General features: G+C 57.1%; 1 protein-coding gene across 1 annotated transcript; it reads right to left on the bottom strand.

The window, feature by feature from the left end:
• Positions 1–14,580: 14,580 nt before the first annotated feature.
• C20H19orf85 (chromosome 20 C19orf85 homolog) lies at positions 14,581–16,052 on the bottom strand. Its single transcript, XM_054009915.1, has 2 exons — positions 15,856–16,052; positions 14,581–15,424 (listed from the first exon to the last, which is right to left on the bottom strand). Exons 1-2 carry the CDS (start codon positions 16,050–16,052, stop codon positions 14,980–14,982), a joined length of 642 nt encoding a protein of 213 aa, XP_053865890.1. The 3' UTR covers positions 14,581–14,979.
• Positions 16,053–17,385: the final 1,333 nt, after the last annotated feature.

The raw sequence follows: 17,385 nt of genomic DNA, 5'->3' as shown, positions 1-17,385 counted from the left end.
GTCCCAGGGGCGGAGGAGTCTGCAGCTCGACCCTGGCAGAGAGGTGGTGACCTCGAGAAGGGCTGGCACACTAGGGGGCCCCCTGGGAACTGTGGGGAGCTGTGAGCACACAGGCCGGTGAGTGGCCAGCAGGAAGATGTATGCCACGCGGCTTAAGAGCGACCTGGTGGAGCTGTGCAAGCAGAGGGGGCTGTGCATTGGGAGGCTCACCAAAGCACAGCTCATTGCCCGGCTGGAGGCGGAAGATCGCGCGAATGAACTGATCCCTGTGTCTCAGGGAAGCAGCCTGGCAAATGCAGCGCAGGCACCAGTGTCTGTCCCAGCTGGGAGTGGTCAGCCGGCTGCTGAGGGCTTCCCGAGACCCCTCCTTCCTATGCCTAGGGGAAGGGTGGGGAGGAGCCCAGCAAATACCGAAGGCGCCGTGGCCCCCCCGGCCAGCAGGGGACCCTCCCGGCGAAGCTCGCCGGCCAGCAGAGGATCCTCCCGGCGACGTTCGGCATCCGTGGAGCGGAATTGGCTGGAATGGGAGAAAGAGCTAAAACTGAGAGAGCTGGAGGATCGTGAACAACAGAGACAGCATGAAGAGAGACAGCGTCAGCAGGAACGGGAGGAGAAAGAGAGACAGCATCAGCATGAAGAGAGACAGCATCAGCATGAACGGGAGGAGAATGAGAGACAGCGTCAGCATGAACTGGAACTGGCGAGATTGAAGGGCAGCGAACCCCTGGCTGCGGTGAGTGATGGGGGACCCAGGACTGCACGGAGCTTTGATAAGTGCATCCTGGCCCCACGCAAGGAGGGGGAGGACATGGATGACTTCCTGGAGGCCTTTGAGACGGCCTGCGAGCTGCACCGGGTTGATCCCGCGGACAGACTCCGGGTCCTTACCCCCTTACTGGACCCCAAAGCCGTGGCATTGTACCGCCAACTGGAAGAGGCAGAGAAAGGGGACTACGAACTATTCAAAAAGGCCCTGCTACGTGAGTTTGGGCTGACTCCTGAGATGTACCGGGAAAGGTTCCGGAGTCAAGATAAAACCCCTGAGATCTCATATCTGCAACTAGCCGCCCGCATGGAAAGATACGCCAGCAAGTGGGCTGGTGGGGCCCAGACGAAGGAGGACCTGATTAAACTGCTGGTACTGGAGCAACTGTATGAGCGGTGCCCATCCGACCTGAGGCTGTGGATGGTGGACAGAAAGCCAGAGAACCCGCGACATGCAGGCCGGCTGGCCGATGAGTTTGTAAAGAGCCGGTCAGGAGATAACAGGGAGGAGTCCCAAAGGAACAGTCCCACCACAACGCAGAGAGAGAGTCACCATGGGACCTCCCCGTGGGAAAATACAGAAAAACCCCATCAGAGGGGAACATCCGGCGTCAGGACCATCCGACCCACCCGGGGGGACCCATGGGACATGGGCTGCTACCACTGTGGCCAAAAAGGCCACATACGGGCCCAGTGCCCCAGGCTCAGGGACAGGCTGAGCAGACCGAACCCACAGAGGGTTGACTGGGTAGAGACCCAGCCCGGCGAGAGGCAGCATTCCCAGGGAAGGGGGGCTGGCAGAGTACCACCTGCTAAGGAGGGAGGAGAGCTCCAGGCCAGCTCCTCTAGGGGGCTGGATGCTCCAGATTCAGGGTTTTTGGTTTATACGGTAGGCGCAGGGCTGTCCCTCCGTAGAGAGTACCTTGTTCCCCTGGAGGTGGATGGGAGGAAGGTCAATGGATACTGGGATACGGGCGCAGAGGTGACGCTGGCCCGGCCCGAGGTGGTGGCCCCAGATCAGGTGGTGCCCAACACCTACCTGACCCTAACAGGGGTGGGCGGAACACCAGTCAAAGTGCCCGTGGCAAGGGTACACCTGAAGTGGGGGGCCAAGGAGGGCCCCAAGGATGTGGGGGTACACCTGTATTTGCCCACTGAGGTATTGATGGGGGGGGACCTGGAGAACTGGCCAAGCAACCCCCAAAGGGCACTGGTTGTGACCCGCAGTCAGAGCCGGCGAGGGGCACTGCGCCCTGGCCTTGGGGGGGGTGCCTTGCCTGAGGCGCAGGACCCTAACCTGGTGGGGAGGGAACGCCCAGGGACACGGCTCAGGGAGGCTGCAGCTTCAGACCCAGCGGGCGAGAAAGAGCAGGTGGCCATCCCTGTCCCAGCTGCTGAGTTCCAGGCCGAGTTACAGAGAGATCCCTCCTTGCGGAAGATAAGGGACCTGGCCGACCTCAATGCGGTACAGACCATGGGACGAGGTGGCCGGAAAAGGTTCCTGTGGGAGAAGGGGTTCCTGTACCGAGAATGGGCTCCCCCAGGGAAAATGGAGTCAGGGGGGATCAGGAGGCAGCTGGTGGTACCCCAGAAGTATCGCCGCCAGCTGCTGTGCCGGGCCCATGACATTCCCCTCTCAGGGCACCAGGGAACCTGGCGTACCCAGCAGAGGCTGCTACGGAGCTTTTACTGGCCTGGGGTCTTTGTTACTGTCCGACAGTACTGCGGATCCTGTGACCCCTGTCAGAGGGGGAGGAAGGCCTGGGACAAGGGGAAAACAGCTTTAGGACCCTTGCCCAGCATAAAGGATCCTTTCCAGAGGGTGGCCAAGGTTAAAAGGGCGGCTCTGAACCAAGAGAGCCCAAAGCACAGACCTCCAGACTGGAGCGCTGGGAGAAGACCACAGCCCAGTTGGAGCCCCAGAGGTATGGGGGTGGGGAAAGGGCACAGGCCGCATAAACCTTCCCACATGCAAACTGCGAGTGCCATCAAGCACCCCCGACCTAAGGGGGGGGCGTGAAACTGAAGGGGCCTGGTGTAATTCTCACCAAGGAATGGGAGGGATGCGGGGGCATCCATGGGAACGGGGGTAGGTTCGAACTTCCCCGGGTCACTGGCTAAAGTGACCCTGCTCAGTTCGGTCTCGAAGGGGGGAGATGTGACGAACTGGGCCTGTTCTCACTGTGGTCTGTGAATGCTGACAGGGGAGTGTGGCTGGGATAGTCTGCATTGGAGGATGGGAGACTGCCCGAGGGCGCATACCTGAGCGTGTAACATGAGAACCCAGGAAGGGGTTGAAGGCCAGGTGACACCTTGGCCCGGGAAACTGAACAAAGGCGGTGGGAGGGGTCGCTGAAGGGGAGAGTGGGAAGCAGGCTGGAGAGATGGCTGGGAGGCAGAGATGGCTCTGACCTCCCAAAGGGGGCTGGGCTGGGATGCCCTGGGACCCCAAGATGGACCTAACTGAGGGGGTCCCTGTTGTCTGTGCCTGCAAGACCTGTCTTGGACTGTATTCCTGTCATCCAAATAAACCTTCTGCTTTACTGGCTGGCTGAGAGTCGCAGTGAATCGCAGGAAGCCGGGGGTGCAGGGCCCTGAGTCCCCCAATACTCCGTGACAAATGGGTAACAGGAAACTGGAGTGGAAAGGGGAGTTTCAGACAGCAGGGAGGCCATAGAATCACTCAGAGAGGACTGGGTGATTTCTAAGTAGACACCATCCGGGGAACAATAGATGGTACAGCCAAGTTTACATAACAGATCCCGACCCAAAAGGTTTACCGGAGTGGAATCAGAGAGAAGGAATGCATGATCCCCGGAAAGGGGACCAACCTGGACCGGTAGACGTTTTGAAAGGGGATAAGGGGTTGGGACTCCCGTAATACCCACAGCGGGCATGGTTTTTCCGGAGCAGGGAACCGCAGGCAGATCTGTAGTACGAATTGCAGAGAGCGAAGCTCCCGTATCAACAAGGAAAGGGAGAGAAAGATCATTAATAGTCAAAACCCACTCACCCGTGGGAGTGAGATGTAGTAAAGGAGCTAAAATTTCCTGAGGTTCCCTGGCATCCCGTCATTGCTGTGGGACAAAGTAAGGCTGGGGACTGCCGGGCTGTGCTGGCAGGGGGTCTAGCTGGTTATTTACAGAGTTATCAGGCCGGTTCGGACACTCGTTCTTCCAATGTCCGGGCTGATTACAGTAATTACAAACATCCCCAAAACCCGAAAATCCAGTTCCACGACCCCTCCCGTGACCACGTCCCCGTCCCTGGAACCTTCCCCGTCCCCGGTACTGTTTGCCCTGCCCTGAATAATAACGTATTTGCAGGGCCATTAATTGTTGAGAGGACTGTTCCTTCTTTTCTTTCAGAGTGTGTTGGCAGTGCTCTGCCACTGTTTGCAATTTGTCCATGATTTCGGTCTCCCACCCAACACTTACTCGCTTTAGCATATTGCCAATAGCAGGTAGGAGGCTATTAACAAACGCATGAGCCAGGGCGCCCTGTCCATTTTCACCCGGTTGCAGAAAAACGTCAGTCAGCCGGGTGATAGTCGCCCGGGTTTTCTCCCTGTCGCTGTTTACAGCAGTGTATGGCCGTCCAGTTGGTTTTAGGAGTCCATACTCGAGGGATGGCTTCAAGCAGATTTTTAGCTCGGTCCTTACACTTGTTCCGGGATTCAGCGTCAGGACCGGTGTCTGGCAAATTAGAGTGGCGCTCACTGACGGGCCAGTTTGCTGCTGTGAGCCATTTTTCCATGTTCGCTAGGGGTTACAAGTAGCTCACACAGCTGCAGGAGATCTGCCTCAGAGGGTTCCTAGGTGTCGCATACTAACAAGAATTCCTCTGCCAATTTGGTAGGATTTTCCAGGGGCTTTGGAAAGCCTTTTACAATTGAAAGGAGCTCTGAGCGAGTCCAGGGTTTATAGCTCCAAGTGGGACCCCCTTCTTGGCCCCCAGTATGCAGGATTCGGAGGGGAGCCTGGACAGTTTTAGAGCTAGAGTGCAAGCAACGGCCCAATCCTTATTCAGGCTATCTTTGCATGTATAAGCAGAGGAGTCAGTCAGGTCTGAGCGGTACCGGAGGAATGGGCCTGGGCGCCATTGGATGGTCCGGACTGGTCTGAACTGGTGACCTCCGAGAATTGTTCCTGAACTGGGGAGGCTGGTGATTGTCTATTGATCCGACGCGAGGCTGCCAAGCCAATTAATGCGTCTTCCTCATCGTCGTCCCCCGAATTTAACAAGGGGTTTTCTTCGTCCTCTTCCACAATGAGATGGGAGTATGAAGGGGGTTGGGATCGATCTAAGCCTGCTCCGAGAACGGGGTAAAGGGGAGCGCTCGGTCTGGTGGTGGGATAGGAGGCTTCCAATAAAGCTTTTAACTTATCATTTGAATCTTTGAGAGAGGCGAGTTTTGATTCTGTCTACCTACGATTTGCCTCTTCCCACCACTGCATGAAACCATCAACCTCTCCTCTGGCCAATTTAGTTTTAGATTGGCCGAGTTTGTCTTTTAAGACGTCCACTCGGTCTTTGTCCCAAGATCCTAACAGTGGCCACGGAGTTTTGGGATCCCCCTGAGTTAATCTAGACCATTTTTCCAGAAATGTACAGGAGTCCGGACCCTTCCTAAAATACATAAAATGAGCCGGCGTTCCTTTAGGGAACTGTCCCGACTTAGACGTCCGGTTACCCATACAGGAGGACTTTACACACACACCAATCACACAAGAAGGAAATTCGGGTTCGTCAGAGCAATGCCCGGTGCAACACACAAAAGGAGCCCACAGGCTACTGCCTCAGTCGCCCTTGCTTTCACACCAAGGGTTTTACCCAAGGTGCGGTGCGGCTGCGATTGTGCAGATTTCACTCACTCAGACCGCGGGGATACGAACCCCTTGGTCGGCCGATCCCCGGACGGAGACGGCACCCAGACTCAAACACTCCACAGGAGGACGGATAGACACAGACAGGACAGTCCTCAGTCCGGAAAAAAACACAGAAATAATTACCTGACCAGATTCCTGATGTCAGATCCCGGGATCCCTACCAGAACAGAGTGGGAACCAACAGGTTTGATGGTGTAGACCTCACTGTGGTCGTGCGCCCTTCCGTTCCAGTGGAGGATCGCTCGGGTCAAATGCCCAGGTGCCGGCTGCCACGGTCATCCTACAAAAACGGTCAGGAATCACACGGCCCCAGTGAAGACTGTTGCCATTTCAGTGGGACCTCCAAATTGTCAAAGTTAGATTCAGGACTCACAATTTATTAGACCACTCTGTTTATTAGCACAGCGCTCTGCTAATACACTCAGATAATGTGAGCACCCTCCAAGACCCACACTACCTTATTTTATACAGATAAAAAGGGCACAAACTTAACAAGAGGACAAAGAAAGCAGAACTGACAAGTTTACCTGAGGCTAGACATACACATTCAATTTCCTTACTAACTTTTACAGATCTCCAGTTTATGTTCCACCATTAGCTTAAGTGGACTCATTGTTTATGCCTTAATGTTTCTTTTCCTGACACCTGTATTTCAACATTCCTTATTTCTGCTTAAAGGTACATACAGCATTTGTTTAATCCATTCTATTTTTACAATATAATTCATTCTACTTTCACATGAGAATAGTCATTTCTCTAGAAACTGACCAAATGCTTCATTGAAGCTACTTAGAATCAAACAAGTACATTGAATATATGACTATTGGCTCTTTTTTGACTGCCGCTGCAAATTGAGTGGATGTTGAGGGACGAGGTTCATCCCTCCCCACTCTCCAGTTCCGCAGTGTTTAGCATTTCAGCGCTGCCGAGAAGTTTCCCATTCATCACGGCTGACTGGTCCCCACCGCTGGCATCCTCCGGCTGCGTCATCTCTGCCAGCTCCTGCATTTCCTGCATGGGGCTTGCGTCGCCGGCCTGCTGGGATGGGACGGCTCTGGCACGGAAGCCAAGACAGCTGCGGAACCAGTCTCTGCAGTGAGCTTTCTTATTTCTCTGCCGTAGCCCCAGTGCCAACACCAACACCAGAAAGGCCACCACTGTCCCCACCACCACCGCTACAATATGGCTGGACTGAGATCCGGGCTCTGCAACCAACGACAGGAGAGCAGCGTTAGTGGGAGAGTTGGACAAAGCAAGTGAAAATTTCCAGCCTCTCTACCATGCTCAGTGTTCCACCCCGGCACGCAAAAGGGATTTTTCGGTTCAAGACGCTCCACAGTCCCCGGCTAATCATGGGTTTGCCGATTTTCCTGGGGCTCCGAGGTGCTACCGTAACACAGCTAATCGATACTGTACAGTGTCTACCGCTGTGCGGTGCTGGGCCATGACTGGGGTGCTAGGCACCATACACTTTAGATTAAGGTTCACTTGATAGCTGGTTTATAAAGCATTTGTACATGGTGAATATGCGGTCTCAGCATGCTAAACACACAGGTAAAGAGTGTACTTGTCTACACAGGGCCACTCAAGAAAACTAATCAGAATTGGCTTTTAAAATGTATTAGTTAAACCAAATTAAACCCCTGTGTGGACACTCTCCTTCAAAATTAAGGCAGCCTGAATTCTATTTAGCTTAATTCACTTTGTAGGGAGACAGGGTGGCTGCCCTCCGAACCTGAGGGTAAAGGGCCTTTCCCTCAGCCTGAGTGGGCGGGGCCAGCCCAAGCTCGCTCCACCCCCTGGAAGGGGAGGGGTGGAACAGGAAGTATAAAGGGCGGGGCCCTTAGCTCAGTTAGGGCAGCACCAGGGAGGGAGGCAGACGCAGACCGCGGGCTGCTCCCTTCAGACTCTGCTGCCACGCCAGGGGAGGCCCTGGACCCATGGAAACCTCACCTGGAGGACGGACTGGGGCTGCCAGGACTGCCCACGGCCGAGTACCCAGAGGAACTGGAGGAGTCAGAGGGGGAGCGGGAGCTGCCAGCCGCCGAGGAGCTGGAGGAGCCTGAGGGGGAGCCGGAGCTGCCAGCAGCGGACTACCCCGACGCACCAGCGGGACCAGAGGCATTCGGACGAGCGATCGGGTAGGAAGTAGCCCAGGGACAGAGCTGCACAGTGGTGAGTCTGTATTGCGGAAAGACCCCGCTGATCCAGTGGCAGGACCCTCGTCCTGCCACTGTCAGGGCCCTGGGCTGGAACGCAGTGGTGTAGGGTGGGCCTGCGTTCCCCTACCCGGCCGAGCCACGCCGGGACCTTTGCCGGCGCTCCCCTGCCTGAGGGGCGCGCTATTGACCTTTGCCGGCGCTCCCCTGCCTGAGGGGCGCGCTATTGACCTTTGCCGGCGCGCCCCTGCCTGAGGGGCGCCCTACAGACTCTGGCTGGCGGCCGCCCCGCCGTTAATTCCCCGCTGACGGAGGCGTGACCCAGGCCGGCCAGTGACCTCATAGCTCCCCACCACCCCCTAGCGGGTAGGTGGGCCAACGCGGATCACACACTTCAGGCCACTGAATTCAGGCCACTTCAATTCTAAATAAGAGTGTCCAAACAGGCGGGGGGAGGAGGGGCGGGAGGAAGATGGGGAGGTGGATCAATGCGGTTTAGCGAATCCACTTTAAATTCAGGGCAAGTCTCTACTACAAAATTAAGTCGACCTAAGTAATGTCGACGTACAGACAGGACAGTAATTAAAACCCTTTAGCATGTCCACACTGCGCCCCTTGTGTCGGCAGCGCGCGTCCTCACTGTGCCAGCGTGGGGCATTGTGGGACGGCGTCTGAAAGGCAGCAACAGGCGATGTCGTTAGCGCCCCTGTGTCGATCTAACTGCATCCACCCAAGCACTAGGCCTCGCGCGGAGCTGGAGTTATTCTGACGGTTCGGCGGGCGAATTCCATGGGTGGGAGCTGCCTTTCAGTGTAGACACTGACAGTTAGGGTGACGTAAGCTGCCTTATATCTACCTAACGCTGTAGTGTAGACCAGAGCCTGCACTTTGACATGATTCGGATTAATTTTCCTGAGTGGCCCTGTGTAGACAAACCCTGCAGCCACCATTCAACCCTTTCTAAATTACTTCTATGTGGAACCTCAATATAAAGTGTCACCCAAGAAATCAAGTCATAAATGGGCATGGATGTGGGGTTGGGGGCCAAGTGGTCAGTACCTGGAGGTTCTGCTCCACCCACTCTACTCCTTGCCCTACTGGCTGATGGAGAAGGGATGTAAAGCCATGGATGGCTCTCTCGGTGGGAGACGGAGATCTGACCCTGCTACTCCCAGCCCTGCTGGGACCAGGGAACACAGAGACCCTCCCTCCTGGCTGCTTGTTGGCCTCTAGCTGACACCGCACTGTTCCTTGCTGTCTGGCCTGTCCATGCCTGACAGGAGCCAGGCGGGGCAATCTGCCGGGGACCCGGGCAGCAGCCAGAATTAGTTGAAGATCCCAGCAGTTCGGCAGCCCGTTCCCAGCCCCATTACTCACCCCGTGCTGCCATCCAGTTGCTGACCAGGGCCACCTGGGAGACTGGAGCTGAGGTTGGCGCAGGCTCTGGAATGAGACAACGCAGAGGCGGTTGCAGTGAGCGGATGCAGAGTCCCAGGAGGTCAGGGGAGAGGAGTCCCATCCCCTCCAACTCCTTAAAATCATCCCCCCAAATGCCGCTTTGCAGACAGCAGGGCTGGGCCGAGAGGGACTGCGATAGAGTGTCTGGGCCAGCCCCCGGCGCTGAGCCCAGACCAGTTACCCTGGACCCCAGCCCTGGCAGGGGGTTTGTCCAACCTGTTCTTAAAAACCTCCCATGACAGGGATTCCCCAACCTCCCTTGGAAGCCCACATCTGTGCAGTGCCCGGCCCAACAGGGCCCCGATCTCGGTGACACTGTGTCTGGGCAGCGCTCGGCCCGACGGGGCCCCGATCTCGGCGACCGTGTTAGGGTGACCAGATGTCCCAATTTTATAGGGACAGTCCCGATTTTTGGGCCTTATATAGGTTCCTATTACCCCTCACCCCATCCCGCTTATTCATACCCAATCTCAGTGACTCTGTGTCTGGGCAGAGCCTGGCCTGACAGGGCCCTGATCTCGGTGACTCTGTGTCTGGGCAGTGCCCAGCTGTGTGTGGATAAATTAAAGAAATGGCTCATCTTCCCCAGGACCTGCCAGGACCTTGAGTGGTTTGAAAGTCCAACCTCTACCAGAGCCTGAGGTCGGAGCTGGGACTCATCTCTGTTAAGCTTTCAGCGGGCGTGTTGGGCTGTTTGTTATTTTCTATAGGTTTTCTCTGTGCTGCTAATGTAGCCTATTAGACTTGTTTTACATCAAATATAATATTAATGATAAATAGAAAGGTTAAGGTGGATTACGTGATTAGAGTATTGAGTAGTATGTATCTGGGTTATATTGATGATGTGGATATCGTTACTTCTTTTCTTTTCTTTGCTATACCCTGCCAGCCACCCTCTCTGGCCAGCAGAAAGGAATGGCCTGGCACCACAGGGAAATACGCATTGGGTAAGCCGAGAAGGTCATACTCCGATGGTAAGGCAGGAACAGACCATAACTTACTCTGATCATTTATTTTACCTTAGGACCAGGATTTTAGTACAGTGTCCGCTGTAAGGCCTTGCTTCTTGTCTGCATTGCAAACTGAGTTGTGTAAGGTTCTTTTGTAACCTCTTTAGTAACCGTATAATCCTTTCTAAAATGTAATCCTGTCTGAAATTCTCTGTAAAATTGTTTGGTGTGAGTGACGGCTGTGTGCATGGTTCAGGATGAGTGTCAAAACCATCACAAATGGCCAGTTGGTCAAGAAGTGAGAGACTTGGCAACATCAAAAACATCCATTGTATCCGATGCTAACCGAGTTAGCAGATTTGACAACCCTAGAGAGGAGACAAACATCCCCGAAGGCAAGACAACAAATAAAAGATCACGATGGGGAAAGCCAACAATGATCATCAAATGCTAATGACTATTGCAAAATCCATAGACTCGAATGGGAACGTACAAGTACAGAGCTGGGGTGTTTTGCTATGGGACTCTGGGTTCAGTCCTGCAAAGCCTCGGAGCATCGGATTCGCAATTAGATTGACTTGAGCTACGACAAACTGGTAACTGTTGCGGTATGTAAGGGTTAAGTAAAGACCTGGGTGACGGCTACCATGGTAATGGGGCGTAGGGCACAGGTGAGCACCATTTCTTTTGCTTGATAGATAAAGTGGCCATCCTGTCCCTTCCTTTTTGCTTGTTAGATAGATAAGCATTGCAACCGCATAAGAAATGTGGCTGTCTAAAGAATCCCCTCTATGGGAATTGGGGTTCTCTCGCCTCTCCCTTCTTTTTCCCAGCTACATCAACTGTGTTCAGGGTCGTGGCCCCCATAAGCTGCTGATTAAGGAAATCTGTAACTATAAGGATTGTAACAGCGCCAGCGCGATATGGATGTTAACAGTAAAGAGGAGCGGGTATAATTATTCTATATATAGTTATTAATATTTATCATATGGGTGTTCATACTACTAAATAAGGGTGTTGGGGGGTTATAGTAGATGTATGTATTTGCATATTAACTTGGATAAAAGTAATGTGATTAACCTGGTGCTCACTTGATGGGTTGAGTCGAGGGGAACGAGTACTGCAACTACATAACGCCACTAGCCGTCACCTTCAGCCCCCCACTAAAACCTCTCCAGCGCATCATCAAGGATCTACATCGTCCTTCAGGAGAGGTTCCCTCACTCTCACAGTCCTTGGGAGACAGGCCAGTCCTCGCTTACAGACAGCCCCCCAACCTGAAGCAAATACTCACCAGCAACTACACACCACACAACAAAAACACCAACCCAGGAACCAAACCCTGCAACAAACCCCAATGCCAACTCTGTCCACATATCTATACAAGGGACACCATCATAGGACCTAACCACATCCGCCACGCCATCCGGGACTCATTCACCTGCACATCTACCAATGTGATATATGTCATCATGTGCCAGCAATGCCCCTCTGCCACGTACATTGGCCAAACCAGACACACTCTGCGTAAAAGGATAAATGAACACAAATCAGACGTCAAGAATTATAACATTCAAAAACCAGTCGGAGAACACTTCAATCTCCCTGGACACTCAATAAACAGACTTAAAAGTGGCCATTCTTCAACAACCAAAAACTTCAAAAACAGACTCCAATGAGAAACTGCAGAACTGGAATTAATTTGCAATCTGGACACCATCAGATTAGGCCTGAATAAAGACAGAGTGGATGGGTCACTACAAAAACTAAAAACTAATTTCCCTATGCTAATTTCCACCTACTGTTACTCACACCTTCTTGTCAACTATTTGAAATGAGCCACCCTGATTACCACTAGAAAAGTGATTTTTCGTCCTGTTGATAATAGCTCAGTTCCACTTTAATTGAATTGTCTCGTTAGAACTGACCCCCCTACTGGGTAAGGCAACTCCCTTTTCATGTACTGTTAATACATCTTCCTACTGTATTTTCCACTCCATGCATCTGATGAAGCGGGTTTTAACCCACGAAAGCTTATGCCCAAATAAATGTGTTAGTTTCTAAGGTGCCACAAGGACTTCTCATTGTTTTTGCAGTAAAGGTATCCATTTACTCTATCCGCCTGCTCCTTCTTTCCTTCTCCAACAGTAAATATAAGGCCATCTGCAGGAAGTGTGTGTGTGTGTGTGATTGAACTGTTGTATTTTCAATAAACATGGCGTATTGCCTTGTCCCCTGAAAAAGATCCTGTGTGCCGCTTATAAGCATAACACTAAGACTAAATGTGCTTTGCAGCGGGTTGGTACCTGGTGTACATTGTCACAACACCGTGAGAAAAGCAAAGCACGGGGACTGGATCCCGATCCGACGTGCTGGGAACTCACAGCGACGTTCAGAGGCCTCGCAAACCCAACCCCCCAGGCTGGAGGGAGACAGACGCAGGCCTCCGGAGACCTGTGAGAGGGGGCGGCTGGGAAGCTGGAAACTTGACATCCGGGCCCTCCAGGAGGCCCAGGGGAAATCCAAGGTGCGGTTACCCCTGAAATTGCGACCCACGGCGCTTACCTGTTACATTCAGATGGATAGAAGCCAGACACTTGCTTTCATTCATCTCATTCACAATCTTCAAATTCCCTGCAATGGCTTTGCTGGCGTTTGTCACGATGAACCATCTGTTGGACACAGAGATGTGCCCAGCAAAGGAGCTGTCGACCAGGTTTGATTTCCCTTTCTTGATGATGGCTATCTGCACCCATGGCCCAGCCAAAGTGGGGGACCAGGACAGCCTGGCAATGCGCTCCGAGAGGTTAAGGGGGTGTTGCGTGTCACTGCCCTCAGGCATGGACATAGTGATTTCTTGTTGACACTGGGTGGGGCCTGGGAGAAGACATCAACATTTCAGAAAGGCTTTGGTGAAGCCTGGAAGAAGTCAGACCCAGAACCGGCCAGGGGGCAGGGGATACGTTATGGGGGAAGGGGGGGGCTTCAAATATAAGGCACGGACCTCGCAAATGCTCAAGCAAGCCTTGCACCGCAGGCATAGCTCGTGCAAGTCACCCTCAGCTCGCTGCAGCCTTACTGCCGTCTACACAGCAAAATGAGCCCAGCCGCGCCGAATCGCAGGGTGGGTCTACACAGCAACCAGACACAGGCCCGTGCCGACTGCGGGGCTGTCAAATTGCCGAGTAGATTTGTGCTCCCGCCAACGGGGAGGGTCTCAGAGCCCGAGCTCCCACCTGAGCCCCAACATTTACATGGGTGTCTGTAGCCCCGCACAAGGCCGAGTCAGCTGAGCCGGCCTCTGGACCCGCCGGGAAAGGGGGGTGGGGGGGCGGCTCGGCAGTGTAGACGCGTTCTGACTCGTGTTTGCGGAGAGGCCCGCGCTGTCCGCCGACAGAACTAGGCTCTGGGCACGTCACAGCGGCCATCGCACTTATGACGTCACACGCGTTTATTGCGCCTCTCACTCCGCCCCCTGCCCCGCGGCCTTGCAGCCAGACCCCGCCCACCGTTCCCCGAAGCCCTGCCCCTTCCCGCCCACCGTTCCCCGAAGCCCTGCCCCTTCCCGCCCACTGTTCTCCGAAGCCCTGCCCCTTCCCGCCCACCGTTCCCCGAAGCCCCGCCCCTTCCCGCCCACTGTTCCCCGAAGCTCCTAGGGTGCACAGCGAGCGCGGGCAGCTCCACCTATCGCCCGAGAAGCGCGTGTGGGCTGCATCCTGCCGGCCCTGGCGCAGCACGCGCTCAGGGCCCTCTGACCCGCCCCAGGCGGTGAGTGCAGCTGCGCAGGGCCCCGCCCCTTCCCGTAAAGCGTTCCCGAAGCCCCGCCCCTTCTTGCCAACCGTTTCCCTGAAGCCCCGCCCCCACTGTAACTCTGGACACCGCCCATCAGCCCCGCCCCCCCCAGCCAGAGGTGCCCCACCCCCCCCGCCCGCGCCTGGCGCGGCGCCTGCGCAGTCAGACCTGGGGCCCGGGGGGGGGCACTCACTCACCGGGGGGGGTTCCTCTGCCAGCCCCCCCCCATACCGCCCCCTAGGGCGGGAGCTGGACGGAAATTCAAGCACAACAAGCCCCGATTGGCAGGGATCGGCCTCATGTTTATTAGATACAGATGGGACTGGGGGGGGCTATTAGGGGGGCTCCCCCTCCTGCCTGCTGCTAACCAGGAGGGCTCAGCTTCGCGGGGGTGGGGGCGGGTCAAAAGAGGGGCCCCTCCCTCACCTTGCAACTATTGGGGTGACAAGGGGGCCCCCCTCCACTCTGCCACGTCAGAGATCCCCCAAAACCTGCAGAGCTCTACACTGCCCCCCCACAGGGCGGGACACCCCAAAACCAGACTGCACCCCGAGATGTGCCCACCTCAGAAGGCCCCCCCGCCCCCAAGTGCATGGTGGGAATCCCAAATCCGGAAGACACCCCAACATGTCAGGAGACACCCCCAAAATCCAAGGGGATACCCCCAGATCAGGGTGACACCCCCAAATTTAAGGCAACACACTGACATTCAAGAGGATTTCCCCCAGATCAACGTGGCACCCCTGAATTTTAGGCGTACCCCTGAATTCAAGGGGACCTCCCCAGATCAGGGTATCCAGGCAGTCTCCAAATGCCCCCCACCCTCTGTTAGCTCAGCACCCGGCCGGGGTTCCTCACTGCATCCACTTGTGGGGTGCCCACCAGGTGGGGTCCCCCACTTCCCGCAGAGGGGGAGGGGTGGGGATGAGGGAGGAGCTTGCGGCTGGAGGAACAGGGTTGCCATGGTTACCACCCCCCTGGCGCCACTCCAACAGGGTACCCCGGGGAGATGGGGTGCAGGGAGCCCGGGGGATCTGGGGCCCAGAGGGGGGCACCGTCCGTGCCCAGGGTGGGCAGGGGGTCCCAGGAGAGGGGGCACTGGCTAGGCTCCAGGGGGTTGTGGGTAATTGGGGCCCAGCTGGGGGGCAGCCCCGGATCTTCCTCGCCGGTGATGGGGTCAAAGAGGTCGCCGGGGTCAGGGGTCAGGGAGGCCACGCTCAGGCCCCAGCCAGGCCCCGGTTCTGGGGCCACGAAGGCCTCGGCCACGCCCAGGAAGGAGCTGGCAGCTGGGGCGGGAGGCTCTGGGCCAGGACGCCGGGGTTCTGCGGGGGGTGCAGGGTCCTTTGGGGACTCCTGGGCCAGGATGGAGGAGGCCAGGCGGTGCGTGGCGGCTTCGATGTCAGCAAATTGCCTGGGGAGAGAAGAGACGGGCTGTGAGCTTCCCCCAGCAGGGCCCTGAGGGGCTGCGAGCTTCCCCACAGCAGTACCCCAAGGGGCTGTGAGCTCCCCCCAGCAGTGACTTGAGGGGCTGCAAGCTTCCCCCTAGCAATGCCCTGAGATGCTCTGAGCTTCCCTCAGAAGTGCCCTTAGGGGCTGTGAGCTTCCCCCAGCCGTGCCCAAGGGGCTGTGAGCTTCCCCCCAGCAGTGCCCTGAGGGGGTGCGAGCTTCTCCCCAGCAGTGCCCTGAGATGCTCTGAGCTTCCCTCAGAAGTGCCCTTAGGGGCTGTGAGCTTCCCCCAGCCATGCCCAAGGGGCTGTGAGCTTCCCCCCAGCAGTGCCCTGAGGGGGTGCGAGCTTCTCCCCAGCAGTGCCCAAGGGGCCGCAAGCTCCCAAGGGCTCCCACCTGCTGATCTGGTTGTGCAGGAACCGGCGGTGGTTCACCCGCCGCTTGCCAGGGCGGCTTTTGCGGGGTCTCTGCAGTGTCCGCATCATGTGGGACGAGGCCATGGTGACGAAGGTGAAGAGATCCCGGCCGCGCCCGGAGAGCGCCACCTGCTGGGGGGGCAGGAAGCTCAGGGACAGGCGCCCGCCCCGCTGCATCCCAGCTCCTGGGGGTGGAGCTGCCAGGCAGAGCCCCCAGGCTGGGCAAGGCCGGCCCCCAACAGAGCCCTGCAGGAATAAATGACAGTTCTCAGCCCAGCAAGCCTGAGACCCCACAGACCCCCGAAGGGAGGGGCTGCAGGTCGGGAGTGAGGGGCACTGGCAGGGGTGTGGGGAGCCCAGGGCTGGGCTAGCAGGGGGCTGCGGGTCGGGAGTGAGGGGCACCGGCAGGGCTGGGGCAGGGGGGGAGGGCTGGGCTAGCTGCGGGCTGCGGATCAGGAGTGAGGGGCACCGGCAGAGCTGTGGGGGGAGCCCAGGGCCGGGCTAGCAGGGGCTGCGGGTTGGGAGTGAGGGGCACCGGCAGAGCTGTGGGGGGACCCAGGGTTGGGCTGGGGGGGTCTCTGTCTCTGGATAGGGGTCAGCCCTGGCTGTGAGGGGACAGCGCCTCCGGCTGGGCCCCCCAGGACACTTACTTGGTTCGGGGTCCAGGTGTGTGAAGAATCGGTCGCAGTCACACCCCCCAGTGCTGCGGGGGCGGAGGGGGCCGTTCGGTTCTCCCTGGGGGCTGCCCCCTTCTCGCCTTCTGCCCCCCCAGCCCCGACCCTCCCAGCCAGCCCCGGCACCGGCTCCGGTCTCTGGTGGGGCCGAGCACCACTGAGAGAAGCAAGAAGATGCTCAGAGAGTCACTGGCTGAGCCCCCCCCCCGCTCCCCCCAACCCTCTGAGCCCCTCCCTCCTGCTCACCCCCCCTCTGCCCTCCAACTCCTGCGGGAATGGGGCATGGGGCCTCAGCCCCCAGGGGGCACTGTCTGCTAGCTGCCCCCGGGCGGGGGGGCAGCTGACTTGGGGGGGGAGTATGTCACGGGGCCTTCCCCCTCCAGCCAAAATCCCTCACTGTGATAGTTGGGGGGCTGAGGGGGCCCCCCTTTGACTCTAATAACAGGGGGGCCTTGATGGGGCCCCTCCCCTTATCCATCTCTTCCCCTCCCTGGACCCCCATCGACCCCCCGAACCCTCCCCGCCTCCCCCACCCTCCCCATCATCTCCTGCCCCCCCTTCGGCCCCACCCGCTGTCGTCCCCCCCCACCCCCCGCGCCAGCTGCCCAATTAGGACATTCTTTCCCCTGGGATGCGGCCCTGGCACTTAGCAGCAATTAGGGGCGTCCGGGGGCCGGGGGAGCCACGTGCCGACAGCTCCGTGGAGACGGGCTCAATGGGGCTCGCGGGTTCAGGAATCCGGCTGCACAAAGGGGCCCCCCCGGCTCCCCCCCTGCAGCCTGCGCCCGGCCACGCGGAGCGGTTAGAGCAATTGCTGGGAATTGGAGACTTAAGTG

This window comes from Malaclemys terrapin, chromosome 20 (assembly GCF_027887155.1).
Source record: "Malaclemys terrapin pileata isolate rMalTer1 chromosome 20, rMalTer1.hap1, whole genome shotgun sequence".
Taxonomy (NCBI): Eukaryota; Metazoa; Chordata; order Testudines; family Emydidae; genus Malaclemys; species Malaclemys terrapin.
Note: the sequence above shows the minus strand (reverse complement) of the source record. Positions and strands in the feature narration are given on the sequence as shown.